Here is a 20,000-nt window from a genome sequence, read left to right on the forward strand (position 1 = left end):
CGCTGCCATACTGAGAAATACAGATACAGTTTTGTGGAGCTAGGCTTAATCAACTTTGTGTCAACTTGTTTGGCGATGGCTTGAATGTAACGGGCATTCATTTATATGAAAAAGTTCCGCACTACAGCTTTAACAGAGTGAGTCACATGTATTGATCTAGAACATTATCAGGTCGGACGTAGACAGTGTATCGTCATCTTAGTACAAATGTTACTGTCTTGTCCTGTAAAGATTTGTCCAGTCAGTTAGAATGGAAGAACCTTTCTACTCACTCACTCTCTCTCTCTCTCTCAAACACTCTCACTCTCTTTCTCACACACTGACTGTCACTCCCTCTCACCCTCCTCCCACTCCCTGTCCATACAGTCTATCAGTTGGAATGGACACCTCTCTTCTCACTTGGTTTCCCTCCACTCACACACTCGCTCTCTCCCTCCCTCCCTTCCACCCTCTCTCCCTCTCTCTCTCCCTCCCTCCCTCCTTCCCTCCCCCTCTCTCTCCCTCCCTCCCTCCCTCTCTCCCCAGGACTATAAAGTCTTTGCTCCGAGGCCACTATAGTGACTGTACCTCCACAAAGAACTCTATTGTTTGGGTCGGGCCCCCCTCCTGTCAGACAGATGGACAGGGACAGGCCTCTCATTCTCACTGGGTCAGTTTCTCACAGGAACCTCCCGCTATCACCAACCTCTTTTCTTTCACTTCACCCCGGGAAGGCGGTGGTCAGTTGTCCATTTGACCTAGCTGGGTGGGTGTGTGTGTGTGTGTGTGTGTGTGTGTGTGTGTGTGTGTGTGTGTGTGTGTGTGTGTTTGTGTGTTTTTGTGTGTCTGTATGCGTGCGTGTGTGTCTTGCTGAGAAATGCTGAGATTGTTTTACAATGCTCTTACTGGTAAACTCTCTGACCCATGTCTATTTATTTTTCTATTCGTTTTTTGGCACGAGAGGTTTAGCTTCAGTATATATGTGCGTGTGTGCTCAGTAAATGCTTGCGTGCGATTGGTCACAAGCTTTTTGCTGCTTTTCACACGTACAGTACTACACGCACACACACTAATGCAGTATTAGAGCTGCTTGCTACATGCTTTCCAGAATACAGACAGGCAGACAGGCAGACAGGCAGACAGACAGACAGACAGACAGACAGACAGACAGACAGACAGACAGACAGACAGACAGACAGACAGACAGAGGACCTACCAGCATGTGAGAATGCTTGCGGAGGTGAAGAGGATGATGGGCACAGGGTAGGAGGCACACAGCAGCCCGTGGCGGTAGAAGGCCGCAGAGATCTTCTCTCTCAGCCGCTGGCGCAGCGTCATCCTGCAGCGAGGGGTCAACTCCCCCCGGCCATGAGGACGCACTGGGGGGCCGAGAGGGCTGCAACGAGGGGCATCCAGGGACCTGGGGGGCGGGGGGGGGGGGATAGGTTAATACATCATTCAATACACTACAGTTGTTGGTTTGTGTTTCATATCGTAGAAGTTATTGAAAATATAGAGTGCAACATAACGGGGTTGATAAACAAGTCACAACAAACACACAGGACTGTTTATGATAGTAAAGTTTGTCTTAAATAGACATGATAGGTCAATACATCATTCAAACACTACAGGTCTGGGTTTTAGGGATGCACATGAGCGACTCATTTCCCCGACGTCTTAGTTTTGTTTTTTAAAACGGCTGACAAAAGAGAGTCATCACAGCGGTCCTTTTGCCCGTTTTTTTTTTTTTTTTTTTTTAAATGCAACAGTTAAAGGAACGGTTTCTGGCGCCTTGTCTTGAACCCGAAAGAGAGGCAACGAGCCAAACATTTAAAAATGACATCTGACAGCCTACTGACAGCTCAGGGGTTAATAAGAACATACAGAATGTGGAGCGAAACTTAGGCCTAGAGGGACGTTTTCATAAATATATCATCTTACAACTCTATGGGGCAAATCACAAACACATACAGGTGCTAAATCACACACACACACACACACACACACTCGCTCTCTCTGACACACACACACACAGACTCTTATAGTGAGGCTCTATCCTGAACACCTAATTTGTTACATACTCCACGTTAAGGCACGTGCACTATTGACGACAGAGACATGGTGTGTGTGTTTTCCTTCATACTGGTACATGGGTCACATGTATAGCACATAAGACACACACACACACACACACACACACACACACACACACACACACACACACACACACACACACACACACACACACACACACACACACACACACACACACACACACACACACACACACACACACACACACACACACACACACACACACACACACACACACACACACACACACACACACACACACACACACAGCTCTTTCAGCAGCAGAGAAAAGGTGCGGGCACGTTGCCAAGTTGCCACCAGAGGAAAAACAAGCAACTCCGGCTGAGCAGCTTCGATGTACATGTCCCATAGAATAGATCACACATGGGTGAAAAACAACCGTCCATGTTGACGGATAGCAGCCGTTTGTTCGTAGACAGACCAGTGTTTCCCCCAGCGCTTTATAGCTAAGGCGGCCGCCTTAGCAACGGCAGACCCCATCCTTGACTACCAACCACCCCCAAAAAAAAAAAAAAAAAAAAGTATACATTTTTTATTTCATTTTTTATTTTTGTGCAGCACATAGCTGCCAAGTCTCACTCTTTGGCCGTGAGACACACGCAAATCAACCAGTTCACACTCTCACACGCCACACCTCAAATTTCTCACGCGGAGAAATTAATCCCCAAAATAACATTTGTTTTGCGGGACTTTTATTTTCAATTTCTTATTTTGAAAAGCTAACAGACATGAGTGCCGTGACTTCCTCTTTCTGAACGCGCATTAACGTTATCCTTTGATGTGCACTGTGCATTCGAAGCGGGAGGCGAGCCCCCCCCCCCCCCCCCCGCGCACCTTCTCTTCCGAGGTGTGTGTTGATAGTAGGGCTGGCCCGAATACCATTTTTCAGGCTTCGAATATTCGTTGGTTTTTCCGAGCGAATATTCGAATATTCGTTCCAGAAAAACACACTATCAAAAACAACATAAAAAAAAAAAAAAAAAATATTAAATTTAAAAAAAAAAAAAAAAAAAATTTTTAAACGTTAATAATCCCTTTATACTCCCTGGAACCGATTTTGACAGTATCTGCATATTTTGTTGAAGATTTACGCGCTCGGAGGTGAAGTAATGGATGCGCTATGACACTTAGTGATGTAATATCCTCCTAAATGAGCAATACTACTACTACTACTACTACTACTACAATATTACTAACTTTTATATCCAAATATAAAATTATTTGATGACATTATATTGCAGTACTAGCTTCTTGCAAAAAAAAATTTGAAAAAAAAAAAAAAAAAATTCAAAAAAAAAAAAAAAATTATTAAAAAAAAAAAAAAAAAAAAAAAAAACGAAGCTCCGAATACTAATTTAAACTCCGAATTAGGGCTGGGCGATATGGGCCAAAATCAATATCTCGATATTTTTTTACTATATCTCGATACACGATATATATCTCGATATATTTCAAATCTCCTCTAGAGCACATCCTAAATGCTCAATTTAATTTATTTTTTGCATAACATCACACCAGTAATATGATTTAAATAGTCCCTACAAAATGTGCCTGCACTAACAATGCATTAGGCTACATGAAACATGTTTATATTCTTTAGTGCTTTCTATTGAAACAATTTGAAACTTGCACATGGCAAAGAGTTTGCACATTGTAGCTGTGTCTTGATTCAGGGGTTGCGGTCTTGGAACCGGCCTCGTAGGCTGCATTTGAAGACCGATTGCGTCATAGCGGCGCGCAAAGGCTGTCCCATTTGCAAGGCTCCTTGCAAGGCTCCTCATATGCGGTCGTGAAATGCAGCCTTCGTTTCACGGTTTTGAAGCAGTTTTGAAGGCTGCATCAGATGTATCCTTCGTGGCCCAACATATCCCAAGATTCATTGCGTTTTTTTCAGAGATTGCATAAAATAAAATAAAAAATAACAAAACAGCAACGTGTTGCTCCATCTTCTTAACTTTTATCTTCCTTTCTTTTTTTCATGTACTTTTTTTTCTTTTCGTCTGGTAGACAACTTATTTTTCTTTTTTCCTCCGCTGACAGGGCTGTCTCCGTTGGCAGCAATCAGGGTTGCTAGGCAGCACAGGAGCGGCGAGTCGTCACGCAAGGTAACGGCTTGTTACGTAAACCGGAAATGCTCGTAAACGGAGACCTGCGGAGACCGTCTCGTTTAACAAGGCTCGTTGGCCTTAAAACCGGCCTTAAAATCGGCCTTCATAGGCTATAGCCTTCATAGACCGCGAGACTGCGTCCTACCAACTGCGTGGTCTCTGAATCAAGACACAGCCTGTATTGATTATTCCACATCCTTCCACTCCCATACAATGGATCCAGCATTATTTTATTTGGAAACAGTTTTTTCCATCTTCTGTTAATCTGTAAACTGAGAACACTAATTATGACTCATTACAACCACTTACTAATTGTTTATCACCACTAACCCCCTGAAGATAGCAGCCACACTTTAAATGCAGAACAGGTTTTGATCCATAATAGTAGTCTATGTGTATAAAAGGCTCTGACATGTATAATGGTTACTGTCGCTTTAAGAGCAGTTGCTCCCTGTCTAAGTTAAGTTTCGTTTTCTGCCTGTTAGTCCGAGAGAGAGATTCATGCAAGCGCAAACAGCTGTGGCTCATCGTCCCTCTGTTACCTGCCTTATTGTTTAATTCTCCTGTATTTAGTTAATGAAAATAAAACTGGAAGACAATCAGAGGATTTAAATAAATACGGCTGAGAATCAAATGGGATGCTGTGGTTGTGTGACGTTGGACCAAAAACTCCCCCGGCGCTCGTTCGCTTTCCTCTCATAAGGACCAGGCTCTGTACAGCGGCCCCTTATGCTGTCAAGCGTCCGTCTACAAAAAAGGTCCATGCTATGAACGACAGCCGCCTTCGCCGTCTTTCGCGCCCCCTCCACCCGCTCGTTCGGCTGTCATAAGAGCAGAGCCCTCGTCTTTTTTTCTCCCCCTCTCGTCATTGTTTTCACATGGCGATAAAAGTAAACACTCACAGGGCACAGACTACGTCACAGGTGCGCGCCCAGGAGACTCTGGTTGGGAGCAGGGCCCCAGGACACTGCCTTTTCCGAGCAACCAGCATGGACTAGTGGCCAACCCATTAGTACTGCATGCTGTGAATGGGAGCTTATTTTCCATGAAAGCCCTAAGGCAGATTTTCCCGTACACACCAATACAAGCGGCGAACAAGATTGTGTCGCCGCAAAATTTTTCTGGATATCAATCATAGGCTCAAACTTATCTTTAGACCATATACTATTAAACCTGAAGTTTTTTCATTTCAAAACGCCACATCAAGCGTTTTATTAGCCCAACGGCTTTTAACGGCTTTCAGTTTGTTTTCGAGGGAGGAGGAGGGAGTGGGCAGCCCGCTACGCTTGCCGCCCGTTGCCGCCCCCTCTTTCTTGATAGGTCGATGGCGCCACTACGTCATACACTCGGGCGTGCCAGGGCTCTCATGAAAGCAATATGGCAGCTTCCTTGTTGCTTCTCTGCGCCAATGAGAAGCTTTCATAGGAATGAATGAGCGCCATTTTTCAATACGGTGTCCATTTCTTTATATGTCCATGGTTGGGAGGGGTGAGTGAGTGAGTTGCCAATGCATGTTCTGTGAGGCAGAGGGGCAGAGAGCCACAGGAAAGAGCGATAGAAGCGAACACCAGCGAGTTTGCCGGTGGCGGCGGCGGCTAAAAAAACACATTACATGCCAGTTTGTATTCGATGGTCGCGATAGGGTCATTTTATACATCCCCTGGAGCACATCTCGCGATATATCGAATATATTCGATATATCGCCCAGCCCTACTCCGAATACTAATTTTCCGAACGAGTATTCGAATATTCGAATAATTCGGGCCAGCCCTAGTTGATAGCGTGCCAAGTTACCGCTGATAAGAATTGTGTCCCCGCCGGCCGGTGAGCGCGCATGCATCAAACATATTAACCCTTCAATCTCACTCAAGTAAATTCAGAAGATCTTTGGATCGTTTTGTATATTGTTTTTGGTAATTTAGTTTGAAAATTAGGTTTGCAAAGTAACAAATGGCTCATCCGCCAATAAAAATGCTTTTATTATTCTGTGTAATGAACTAGCCTATTAGGCCAGGCAAGGTAAGGCATTTTGGGGCCAAAAATAGAATAAATTGTAAAATAATTTTTTTCAGCTCAGATCATTTCTATGAGGTGTCCAGAACAACATACTAAAAGTCCTAAGAAATCCTAGTTGAGGAAATATGTTTAATTCTCATCAATCCGAGATGTGTGCCAATAAGGCGAGACACCAATATATCCAAATAGGGCTATTTTTTTCCTTTAGTCCTATCAAAATGAAACTTTACACAATGAAAGCATCCATGATAATTAAAAATGTTTGTATTACAAGTTTCTTTGAAAATGAATTGTAATATGCAAATGAGCTATACACTAATCGTACACGCCCAAAATAAACCCAAATAGGCTTAATTGTTTCCTTTACTCCTACCACAATAAAACTTTACATAGTAAAAGTATACTTGAAAAGTAACTTTTTTTGTATTACAAGTTTCTTTTTAAATGAATTTGAATATGCACATGAGCCCAACACTTGTTCAATATCCAATCATCGTACTGCCAATGGGTGATGGCGATGCTGTTTTTAGACTGGCCTCTAACCTGAAATACTGCCTGGCTTACCTGCAAGTGGGTAAATATAACTTTTCAGGTAGAGTAGGGTAGGTGACACTGGCATTTAAGAGAGATTATTTATGTAGTTTAAAGGTGGAATCAGCAATTCTGGAGATTGTTGTCGAAATCACTTTTTGTCAAAATCATATATTATCCCCACGATACCGCTACCTGTACGAACTGTGTGTGCGATGGAAAAAACAATCCAGTGTTAATACACACAGCCTAGGCTCTGTAAACTTACTGGTATGTAAACAAAAGGGGGCCCACCAAACACACAGAAAAGAGATAATATGGTTATGAAAATAGTAATACCCATGTAAGTCGTTTGGATACGGCCTATAAGTCAGTTCATTCAGTTTCCCATATCAACTCAAATTTCTTGTTTACTTTTTCTGCCCAATCTCAGCTGTGTTTACTCAGTGTGCCTATCATATCAGTGTGTGTAGTTACACACTGATATTACAATGTTTAACTGGCTGCCATTCCCAACATACTGCAAACGTCCAGGTGGCGCAGTATCTAATCCTACTGTTTATTCTGCTTCCATAAGATGTCTTCTTTCATACTAGTTTAAATAGAAATTCCAAAATATACACAATATCTCTGTGTTTATTTGACTAAACCTTGTCTGGTTGGGTGTGTATATTTCTCCTATACAACCATCCATCTTTAACGGCCATTTTTTCAACTTATTACATTTAAAAAAAAATAAAAAAGGCTGAATCCAAAATCTGCTCTGCAAAAACTTTGGATACTCGTATTGTAAAGATTAAACAGTTTTGAACTCTGGCTTTATCCAACATCTATACACTTATTTTTAAAGATGCAAATCCAGGCATAATGAGTTAGGTATTATTGCCAAATCATCCATTGTTTACCACAGTGTATCCATTATACCAGCCTTAAAGGTGCAGTGTGTAATATGACATCATCAAGAAAGTTCTACAAAGTTCTAGAATGCAACGCTCCCTGGGTAACCCCAACCCTTTCGAATAATAACTGAAGCTACAGTGGCCTTCAAGGACAAGAACAATTCAAAAATTTAAACAATGCACCTGATGACATTTCAGCTATGACACTTTCAAGAATGGCGGCACTAGGCCTTGGTCCAAAATATGCAGAAATATGGACATATATGAGACCCTTTCTAAGGGAAAAAATAATAATTAAAAAAAAAATGTTCAGCTATTATGCACTAAATTAAATGCACTTGTGGATATTATAATTACTTTCTACAAAATCTGCTAGGAAATGAAACCCAAAATTCTACACACTGCAGGTTTAAAGGAGCAGTCAGCAATTCTGGAGAGTGCTTGTTGTCTCCTCAAGATTTGCTACATGTCTGTACTGTGTGTGTGTGATGAAAAAAAAATCCAATGCTAATACACAGCCTAGGCTCTGTAAACTGACATGTTGCTATCTACAGTGGGCCCCCTATGTTGACATATTGTTTACATACCTGTTTACAGAGCCTAGGCTGAGTATTAACACTTATTTTTTCTCAATGCACACACAGTACGGACAGGTAGCGGATCTTGAGGAGAATATTCACTCACTTTGACAACAAGCTTTCTCCAGAATCAAGGCAAGTCTATTTATCTATTTCTATAGCACAATTCAGACAAGGCAAAGTGCTTTACAGGGGCATGAAATACATACATTCACTGTCTACACTTTACACTGCTCTCCATACCTGCTAATGGGAGACCAGGTTGCGTTTATGCCTCGTGCCCGTTTGTGTCCCTTGAAAACAGCGGCAGCGGCACTGAGATGTTTTATCTTGTGGTCCACATAGTGTATCTCCCTCTGGAAGCGGGCGACTGTGTGTGCGGCTGTGTGTGCGGCTGTGTGTGCGGCTGTGTGTGCGGCTGTGTGCGACTGTGTGCGGCTGTGTGTGCGGCTGTGTGTGCGGCTGTGTGTGCGGCTGTGTGTGCGGCTGTGTGTGTGTGTGAGAGACTGCTCGGCTCGCCCCCCCGGGAGCAACGGAAACATTTAGCCTCAGGAGTGAGTCTCTTGATCTGCTGTTATAAATACCCAGTAGTACAGTACAAACGGCAGCGCTCTACTGGCACGCTCACACAATGGCTCCTGCACCTACAAAGGACAAGAAGGCCTTTTGAAGACGAGTCCTTTCTGCTCTGAGACTGTAGTAGGACAGTGGACTATCACGGGGCGCTCCGGTGGCGTAGTGGATAGAGCGCGTACCATATTGGCTCCGGGCCTTCGACGTTGCAGTGGTCGTGGGTTCAAGTCCGACCCGTGGACCTTTACTGCAGGTCAGCCCCCCCTCTCTCTCTCTCTCTGTCTCCCCATTTCAACTCTGTACTATCTAATAAAGCTTGAAAATGCCAAAAAAAAAAAGATATTATGTTAAAAAAAAAAAAAAAATGTTGACCTGAAGTGGACTATCCACCGGGTTTCAATAAATGCCTCCATCTCTTAGCTGCCTGCCTGCCTGCCTGTCTGTCTGTCTGTCTGTCTGTCTGTCTGTCTGTCTGTCTGCCTGTGTGTCCAGTTATGCTGTGTGCTACAGTGTTACAATAGACCTGTATGGGTGTGTTAAAAACTTACTTTGTAAATATTACTGTGATGTCTTTTACTGTGACATCACAGTAATATTTACAAAGTAAGTTTTTTTTTAACCCTATATTTCTCTTTCTGTGATGTCACGAGAAAGAGAAATATAGGGTTAAAAAAAACACTCTTTCTGCCTTTTCTCAGGCTAGGATGAACCGATTTCAATTTTCTTCGCACATTTATACTACATAGGATCTCAGAATTCAATACACCTTCATATTCAAACCGGTGAAGTAGGCCTTTAACATGCATGTGGCAGGTAGAGAGAGAGAGAGACCTGGTCTGGCTAAGGCTCAGTCAGTGAGTTTCCGTCAGTTAACTAATCCCGGATTGAGCTGATTGGAAAGTTGACGAGCTATATGGCCTTCTCCCCACTGCTGCACTCCTCCTCTGTTCAGTGCAACACACGCAACACACACACACACACACACACACACACACACACACACAGACAGGGACACACACACACAGGGACACACACGCAGACACACACACAGACAGGGACACACACACACACACACACACACACACGCAGACACACAGACACACAGACACACACACACACACACACACACACACACACACACACACACACACACACACACACACACACACACACACACACACACAGGGAGCAGGGCTATCATGCATGGTGTAGCTACTGACATGTTCACATCTAAAAAGGCATAAAAAGTTTGAGGGAGGCTTTCTAAAATCTATCAAACAGCTGTAGCTTATTCAGAACGCTGCTGCTCGAGTCCTCACTATATAGGACCTAGAAAGTGGATCACATCTCTCCAGTTCTGAAGTATTTACACTGGCTCCTTCCTGTCAGTAAAATTAATTGATTTTCAAAATTATGCTGTTGGTTTATAAAGCACTGAATGGTTTAGGGCCAACAAAAAAAAATACATTTGCTGCGGCCAAGTTTGAATTATCCCCAGCAACTTTGGCAGGTAACTATAGCGCCGATCATTTGGAGATACTTTTCAGTCTGGTTGGATGGTGCTTGTTGAAATATACCAGCTAGGTGCGCTCCGGTGGTGCAGTGGATAGAGCGCGTACCATATTGGCTCCGGCCTTCGTTGCAGTGGTCGCGGGTTCAAATCCGACCCGTGGACCTTTACTGCAGGTCATCCCCCCCGTGGACCTTTACTGCAGGTCATCCCCCCTCTCTCTCTCTCTCTCCCTCTCTCCCTCTCTCTCTCTCTCTCTCTCCCTCTCCCTCTCTCTGTCTCCCCATTTCAACTCTGTACTATCTAGCTTTAAAATGCCAAAAAAATAAAAAAATATACCAGCTAGCTATAGTACAACAGCATTTTATACCCAAACCTAACAACCCACAAGTAAATCTTTATGACAACAACATGTAAAATGTCCGCCTTAAAGAACCTTGTGCTTTGACACATTCTTGCTACTAGGCAACAAATAATAATGTAACAAAGACCAGTCTATATGCAGCATCCCCACGTGAGAAGCTGGCACAATTACTCCCAAACAAAAAACACACAGCCACAGATATATAACTGTCCCTGCGTTCCAAATCACATACTCTTTCTTTTTACTACACTACATACTAAAGTACAGAAGAGTTTAAGGGCCACAGGAGAGAGAAAAAAATCAGATGAGGAAGATTTCTTTTTTTCATTATGTTGAGAAATGTCAAGAATAAAGACGAATACTCCAAAATGCTATTGGAGTTAATGGGGCATTTATGTATTTTCAGCATACTACAATTGACGTGCATGTATTGGGACATCCAAAACTTTTTTTTGGCATACTAAATAGTAGGGAAGTATGGTGGATTGGAACGCAGGGAGTGTTTCACACAATGACAAAATGCAGACAATCAGTCACGGGGATCTCTGCAGCTCAAATAGATGTTCCCACCTAGATAACGGTAGTATTGTGAAAAGCGACATGCCTACAACATGACTGTGAGCTTAAAAAAATGCATTGACTTTTACAGAAGTACTACATGTGTCAAGGATATATCAAAACTTCAAAAGCTAGAATTACTATTTTGACACAAAGACACACACACACACACACACACACACACACACACACACACACACACACACACACACACACACACACACACACACACACACACACACACACACACACACACACACACACACACACACACACACACACACACACACAGAATAAAGAATAAATCCTAGCAGACCTGAGCGAAGGTATTAATACTAACTATATAAAAAATTGCAATATTTTCCCTCATGGTCTGGTTTGCTGTTATAGGTGATTTATGATCATCAGAGGAAGATTTAGACTTTTTCCATACACATTTAAAAACATCCTCTTAGCACCTTACCTCTTTGCAACACTCCCCAATATTCCTAGCTTGAAGGAATCCCCAGGGTTTATAGAGTTAAAATCCATCATCAGAATAGTCAGCAATAGTCTGTATCATTTAGAAGTCCTTATTTTAAATATATATATATCCATGGACAGAAAAAAAACCTACACAAGAAATATCCACAAACATCCCTGAGAGCCATGTTAGGCTGTGTCCATTATCCGTAACATGACTATAGCAGCAGCAAGCGGCCGCCAGTCAATCCCATAGTCAGTTGCATAATGTGGAAGCAGAGTGACTCCCATTAAGTACTGTAGATAAACACACAGGCCCTTTTTACAACCGGCGCTGTTGACAAGAAAGAGGGAAAATGTCCTGTAGATCAGTAACTGTACTGTAATAACCAATGATGTGCACTAATAGGCACTACTAGTCTGTCACAGGCACAACGATTTCTCCATTTCTTCTGACTATGTGTTTTGTGTCAAAATGCAACACTGACAGGTCGAAAAAAAAAGTCCTTTGGCCATCTCTCTCTCTCTCTCTCTCTCTCTCTCTCTCTCTCTCTCTCTCTCTCTCTCTCTCTCTCTCTCTCTCTCTCTCTCTCTCGCTCTAATAGTCTGGACCTTGGACTGTCCACTTTGCACCCTTCAAGGTTTAAGCAAGTATCTTCTAATCTATTTCACGTGCAGTGCAATAATTTAACTGCACACATCACTGATTATAGTCACAGCTGTACAGTGCTGTTATAGTAATATCGATATTGTAGTTGTTGATGCTATATTTATGGGCTATACCTATAACTTTTGCATGCCAATCGAATGTTTACAGATATTACATTGTATCTCACATACTCTAGTTGTCTTCCAGCACTACATTGTTTACATATCGCAGCATAATGTTGATACTTATTTTTACCTCTTATTCGTTTAGAAGTGTTGTTAGATACATATTGTAAGGCTTTACCTTGTGGCATAAAGCAAATAGTATACACTTGTGCATTTATTTTTCCACATACTATACATTTTATATTCTAAGTTGGAGCAACTGTAACGAAATGAATTTCCCCAGTGATCAATCAAGTAGGCTATTTCAGATTTGTTTGTTGGGGGGGACCAAAAAAAGAGGCACACCAAATTGTTAACCCTTAGTAAAGTAGTCGTTTTTATTTGTATTTGTAGCACTTGTAACTAACTGCCAAAATGGTGAAATAATTATAGTCAACACGTGCAGGAATGATGTAATTATGTCGCATCGTTACATCGTTACCTACAAGCTAGCAGCACACAGTGAGCTCCCAAAGCCAGGGCCAAGAAGCGCCCAAGGGTGACACACACACACACACACACACACACACACACACACACACACACACACACACACACACACACACACACACACACACACACACACACACACACACACACACACACACACACACACACACACACACACACACACACACGGTTAATGGGATGATCCTTGAATACATACAGTGCACGTTTACTGCTATGGAGGGGTAGTAGACCTTGACACAATGACAAGGCGGAAAAGCTTTTGACAAATCAATCTTAGTTGCCACATCTAAAAGCAAACAGAAATCCATGAACCTTTTGCAATAGTTTGACAATAATGTGTACACAGCTCTGAGCTAGCATGTGCAAATAATGACCTATTTAATAATAGTATTAACGCTATTCAAATGTACCTATGTATCACACAAATTACCCTCGTTGTGTGTTCTAATTGGGCGAATTTTATCTTCAAAACTGAATCAAATATTTCATCAACCAACTGACTACCGTTGGCTGAAACTGTTAGCCAACGTTAGCTCCCAGTGTCTTACAATTTGTCTTCAACTTTCACTACAAAATAAGTGATATTTATATATGTTGAGGCGTTGTAACAATAGTCTATGTTATAAACTAACAACCTAAGTTTGCGACTAAGGGAAACACTTTTACGAATTGGAGGGAATTAACAACAAAGCCACTAATTGTTATGGCACGAAGCTAAAGGCTAACAAACAGAGCTAACAGGCGGCTGCTAGGCTACGCTAGCTCTTCGTGAACCTATTAAACCCATTTCCCGATCAATAACTGATTTAAAATCAACTAGAAACGCTTGTGGTAATAACAGTAAATGTGTGTTAAAATGCTACAGAGAGGACCGCGTAAGCAGCGCTTGGTTAACAGAGCTGTCATTGTGAAACCACGAGAAACTAATTAACACGCTATCGTCGCCTGTGCGAAAGAAACTACATTGTACAACACTGTTTGGCACGCTAGGGACTTATATCTGATTGTGTGTGTGTAAGACTATCTCGCTATGGCCTTAAAACAGCCGCTCAGTTATCTGGTATTATGTCATTATACAATCCAGGAGCTCCCATGCTTATCCTGCGCCTCGAAGCTAACTCATGCTAACGGGCTTGTAGCTTAGACTTACCTGGACAAAACTTCAGAAAACAGTCCTTCAAATGCTTGTTGCTACGGCGTTATTACTCCTTGTAAACGCAGTTGCTATGGTGGTATTTCTCCTCCTGTGCGCGTTAGTTATTCCTTCAGTGTTTTGGGGAAGGGGAAATAAAAGTAAAATGCTAACTCGTTATGTGTGTGTTGTGATGCTGAAAATTCAGGAGCAAGAGCAGCAATAGTGAGTTGGTTGCGGGTTGGTGGTTGGTTGTCAAACCCCGGAGCGCCCTCTCCACTCCGACCTCTCACCCTGCATTAAACAGCGAGCATATGGCGACATCTAGCGGCCACACGTACAACTACATCACTTTCCTATTAGAATCTAAAAGAAAGTAATGCAATATGGTACGAGGAACTTTTAAATATTTCTGAAACAGTCTAATTTTTCCTCTGATGATCTGAAATTATTACTTGCAAATGAGACCATCAGTGCAGAGAATGCTTGTGAAATTAAAACATTCTGGGTGGAAATAGTCACTCAAATTATTCATACAACAGTCACTGTGTAACCAATGTATTTTCTTTATTGGTTGAAAGCAACATCTCAGTCCCGCCATTGTCCATAGATATTCACTAACCATTACAAATGTAAACGCTGTGCATACGTAGCATGTTGTAAAAAAAATTAAAAAAAAATAATAATAATAATAATAATAATAATAATATTATTATTATTAATAATAATATTGACAATAGCACAGAGTCTGTAGTCACGTCTTCAGCACACCGGTCTGATAATGACTGAAATTGGGATTTTTGTTTTCACTTAAATTATTTGTGGAAAAAATGTTGTGTAAAGGGCGCTCCGGTGGCATAGTGGATAGAGCCGCGTAACATATCGACTCCGGCCTTCGTTGCAGTGGTCGTGGGTTCAAATCAGACCCGTGGACTTTTACTGCATGTCATCCCCCCCCCCCCTCTCTCTCTCTCTGTCTCCCCATTTCAACTCTGTACTGTCTAATAAAAAAAAGCTTAAAAAAAAAAAAAATTGTGTAAGCAATTCAGAATTCTTGAACTAGGCTATCCTATCAGCTGGCATGATCACAACATCCTTCTTCCAAACTGTCTGAGGTCCAGACTTGGTTGCTGACAATAGTTAGCATCCAAATGTAAAACGGGTTGCTAACTTGCTTTTGCTAGTAATTTCATCAAGCTTAACCGACCACTTTGGCAGCAAAACAACCAACATTTTGTATCATCATGTGATATAAAAACATGTCTTATCAGTTTTCAAGTGTAAAAAGAGAGACAAGGCAAACGAGGGCTTTGGAGTGTGGGACTAGAGGACAGCGCTGGACGTCCCGGGAGCAAAGAAAGACGCTCCTTTATCGTGAACTTTGTACTGAAAGAGTTTCTTCTGTGTGTTCTGCCCGTCACTGTTTCTCCTCCTCCAACACACTTCCACCTGAAAACAAAAAACACTATTAAATGACTTAAACATTACTATGGTCACATGTTTTAATCTTTTTTGAACTACTGATGTACATATAATCTCTCTCAAATGCAATGGAAAAAAAAAAGAATCAGTTTTGGATAAAAGGGGCACTTTAAATATGGCAAACAAACAACACTATTGGTTTACTTAGATTATTATTCAAATCAAATCAGTTTTATTTGTATAGCCCAGAATCACAAATACATTTGTCTCAGTGGGCTTTATTATTCAAGATTTAAGATTCCATTTATTGGCATTTCAAAAAACTGTACTTCCATACAATACATGAAACAAAATGCCGTTTCTCAGCAGTGCATACAGTGTTGAAATAGGCAGTATAATCGCTATTGCAGGATGTTATTTTGATGTGTCTTGCACTACTGTAGATGTACATATAACGTATCACAAATACCGTGTGTATCACTATTTTATTCACAATTTATACCTTAAGTTACTGGTAATGTTAAAAAAAAATCTAAATAACTTAAATTTCTATTCTTGCACAAAATATATTAATTCCAGAGCTTTCAAAAGATTCAAAAACTTTACATTTTTATAATTTATTTATTTTACACAGTTTTCATGGAAAGCACTGTAAATACGGTAGTATTTTGTCTGACATTATGTAGATCAACAGATTAATCAAACACACACACACACATAAACAAGAGACTGACACACACACACACACACACACCTGTCCGTGTATGTCCCTGCAGTATCCGGTGGGGAGACCCTGTACATGCAGAGTGAGGCTGCACTGGTGGGTCAGGCCCTTCAGGAGTCTCTCTGAGCCTTCGTCCTCTCCCTCGTCCTCCTCTTCCTCTCCGTCACAGCGAGACAGCATCACCACATTGCCCTACAGACAGACACAGGCACAGACACAGGCACAGACACAGACAGACAGAGGTTTTCGTTTTTATTATCACTTTATTCGAACCCCCTTTACTGAATATAGAGTTCAGCAGTCATAAGTGCGGTGATTCGCAAATGGGGGTACTGTCTGGGAAAATATTTCAAAGGGTACATTATTGAAAAATGTTGTAAGGTTTGTAAGCACTGCATTAGTGAATACAGATTATGAATAGATAGATTCAACTGCAATGTCTCAAATAAAATAAAATTGAAGCTAGTGGAGTGATTCTAACTCCGAATATTCAAACTTTTTAGTTTTAGTTTTGTTAGTAATGTTTTTATTAATTCCATAGGTAAAGTTACAATAAACATAAAAGGCTTATTTTCTTACATTTTCACCCCAAAACACCTTGTCCTACATCGAATTTGCAAGAGTAATGACGGTAGGAAATATATGTAGACTCGCACATCCTCATATGTCACATTCCTACATTAACACCTTGACTCACCTTTAGCTGTGAGCAGACGGTGGCTCTGCAGTAGTGGCTGAAGTCCAGCACGGCTCCTACGCTCGCCCCCAGACTGAGCAGCACACTGAGGTCGTCCACCAGCAGCACAGGGGGTCCCCACTCCTCCACTGACCCCCCCTCACCCTGCGCCCCGACCCCAGGCACACGCACACTGGAGCGGACAAACTCATACAGACTCTTCAGGCCGACGGAAGGATCCCTGGAAGACAGAGACATTTAAGTTAAAGGAATACTTCACCCATACGGAACCAGCGATCTATCATAATAACATCGCTATTATAATACAGTGAATGAGGTTTTTCTTCCCTCAGTCTTCTCTTGGCCCATCTGTCCTGTTAATCATAACCCTACATTTTACAGTGAGACCATAAAACCCTCTTACTGCCTTTTCTCAGGCTAGGATGAACCGATTTCTAAAATTGTTGCACATTTATACTACATAGGATCACAGAGTTCAATACACCTTCATATTTCCACCGGTGAGGTAGGTCTTTAAGTTATCTTTATTAGTCAATTTACACGAGGCACATTGAAATTCGTCTTTTCGCATATCCCCTCTCAAGTTACCACACTTCAGAGGGGGTCAGAGCGCAGGGTCAGCCAGGGGTACAGCACCCCTGGAACAGTTTGGGGTTTAAGTGCCTTGCTCAATATAAATAAATAATTATAGAAATATATAAAGTTGCAAACACCTAACAAAAGTGAAGCAAAAATGTATAAAAATCATGAAGGAAACTGGAACATATACAATACTTATGTGTGTGCAGTTAAGACAAAATAAATAATGTTGCAGCTACAAAAGTGAAACATGGTTTGTACCTGAGAAAGTCCAAGGCTTGAGTTTCGCTGATGTTTTCTTGAGGAATCAGAACAGACAGCGACTCATTCAGTCCCTCTAAGAAAACCAGCTGACCTTTCTCCTTTGCCTGTGATAGGCTTAGACCCTAAATACACACAATTCACACACACACACACACACACACACACAGCCTGTTAAAATCACACCAGATTGTATGTGAAACAAATTTAAAAAAAATTTAAAATAAATAAAAGTTGAAAAATAATGGTTACACTATATTGCATGTCAATATTACCAATAATACAACAGTAGTGGAGGAACTCACCAATCTCTGACTGATTGCACTGTAGTGATTGAAAGACTGCACCAGACCCAGGAACAACACCTTACAGCGCGCTGAAATAAGAAGAGAAACAGACAGACAGACAGACAGACAGACAAACAGACAGACAGAAAGGCATACAGACAGACAGACATAGAGACAGACAGACAGGCAGGCAGACAGACGAACATCAGCTGTGGTCCATTTTGGTAACAAGTGATAACATTGAACAATGCATATTTGAACTTTTATTAAACACATAGTAATATCTTGCCTTGAAGCTGAATGGATGTTACTTATATGTACGTGTGTGTGTGTGTGTGTGTGTGTGTGTGTGTGTGTGTGTGTGTGTGTGTGTGTGTGTGTGTGTGTGTGTGTGTGTGTGTGTGTGTGTGTGTGTGTGTGTGTCTTTGAAAGAACTGTGTGTTGTTGGTCGTCTATGTTAATTATTAGTACTGAATCAATAAATCCATCCATCCATCCATCTCACCTCGTAGGTACAAAGAGAGGTAGTGGTGAATGAGGAACGAGGCATCACTCCGTCTGTCTGACAACAGGATAAATTCTCCCTGTGGGTTAAAAAAAATTACAAACATAACAGCAACGTTAGCATGTAGAACAAATAATACTTAATTTACTTATTGCGACATGTTTGGTTTAGATCACAGTGGAGACACACAATTATAAAACATTAGGTATCACAGTACAGTAACAAAGTACACGTAGAACAATATGCTACATCTTAATAAATCAACGCTACAGTGCATGTCACCTTTCAAAATAAATAAAAAAAATTATCATTCCGCTCACCTGTGTGAAGCTGTCAGGAGATGTGTTGAGGATGCTGTTGAGTTCTGTATACATGGCTAACCTCACTAGCTAAACTGTAAATAATACACGTTAAACGGTTCATAAGAGGGCTAAAACAGGCTACAAAAAGGGAGTTATTGGCAGGAATTAGTATAAAAGTGTGTCTTGTAAATTCATGGGCTATAAAGTTGCGTCAGAGATAGTAGTTTACTCCATAATTTGACAGATTTTGACTCTGCTAGCTGCTGTGCTAACATCAAGTAGCATGATACCGAATATGAGTGGAAAAAAACGACAGAGGTCTCACTCCGCAGCTAAAATAAAGGACCTTTGGACAACAGAGAAGCCGTTACTTCTACATTAACATCTTACTTTCCGGAAAACATTTCGCGAGTTTCAGTAACTCCGAACTACACAAAAACAAAATATAAAGTTTAAAGACTGGCTTAACAGGATTTTTTTTTATTGATTTTAATTCTGGGAACCAGCCATGTAAAGTCTGTGACAGAATGTCCGTCGCCATGGTGACAGTTTATGCACAGCTTTTCTTAATAGACGATCTTTGCAAGCACATGGCGACTTCTTCGACGTGTTTCTGTCCGTGTTGAGATGAAGACAGCGACTCCTGCTGGTTGTGGAAGTAAAAGGAATAAAAAGATAAAAAATACAATGTGTTCCTATACAATCGACACATAGGCCTATAGCCTGATAATTTGATCCACTGATAACATAAAATATTGATTAGGGAAACTTACAAATATACATCTATATATAGAACTATAGCCTACTGTTATTAATTTGACCAATGTCCTTAGTTGAGCAGTTTGAGCAACAACATTTCAATGAATGTGTTGAAAGCTATCTATGGTTGAAAGATGTGTATTCGATTCTGAAACATGTTCAAACCAGACAATGAGCTCATTTAGAGGTTATAAGATTAAAGTTCTCAGAGTGAGTCAAGTAATCAGGATGGATATCTTTCTGCAACTCTCTCTGTCTGCAAGAAACAAAACAGACTCTTTTAGCAAGGATCAGTAAAATACTCAACATCATTATAAATTAAGATCACCCCTCAATTGATCTTTCGAGGATAATA

The 20,000-nt window shown here is 41.3% G+C and overlaps 2 protein-coding genes across 2 annotated transcripts in view; both read right to left on the reverse strand.

Annotated features, from left to right (window-relative positions):
* The window catches only part of scap (SREBF chaperone), a 47,124-nt gene extending 32,872 nt beyond the window's left edge, over positions 1-14,252 (reverse strand). The window contains exons 1-2 of the mRNA XM_080039660.1: positions 14,128-14,252; positions 1,196-1,399 (exon numbers count right to left, since the gene is read on the reverse strand). Of these exons, the coding sequence (XP_079895786.1) occupies positions 1,196-1,317 (122 nt within the window). The 5' untranslated portion in view covers positions 1,318-1,399; positions 14,128-14,252. The remainder of the gene's footprint in view (positions 1-1,195; positions 1,400-14,127) is intronic.
* A 442-nt stretch (positions 14,253-14,694) lies between these two features.
* On the reverse strand, positions 14,695-19,157 carry elp6 (elongator acetyltransferase complex subunit 6). The gene is made up of 7 exons (XM_080038906.1): positions 18,905-19,157; positions 18,585-18,663; positions 18,098-18,168; positions 17,793-17,917; positions 16,953-17,172; positions 16,286-16,447; positions 14,695-15,558 (listed from the first exon to the last, which is right to left on the reverse strand). The coding sequence occupies exons 1-7, from the start codon at positions 18,956-18,958 to the stop codon at positions 15,433-15,435; spliced, it is 837 nt and encodes a 278-aa protein (XP_079895032.1). The 5' UTR covers positions 18,959-19,157; the 3' UTR covers positions 14,695-15,432.
* Positions 19,158-20,000: the final 843 nt, after the last annotated feature.

Source organism: Ammodytes marinus (genome assembly GCF_949987685.1).
Source record: "Ammodytes marinus genome assembly, chromosome: 13".
Classification (NCBI taxonomy): Eukaryota; Metazoa; Chordata; class Actinopteri; order Uranoscopiformes; family Ammodytidae; genus Ammodytes; species Ammodytes marinus.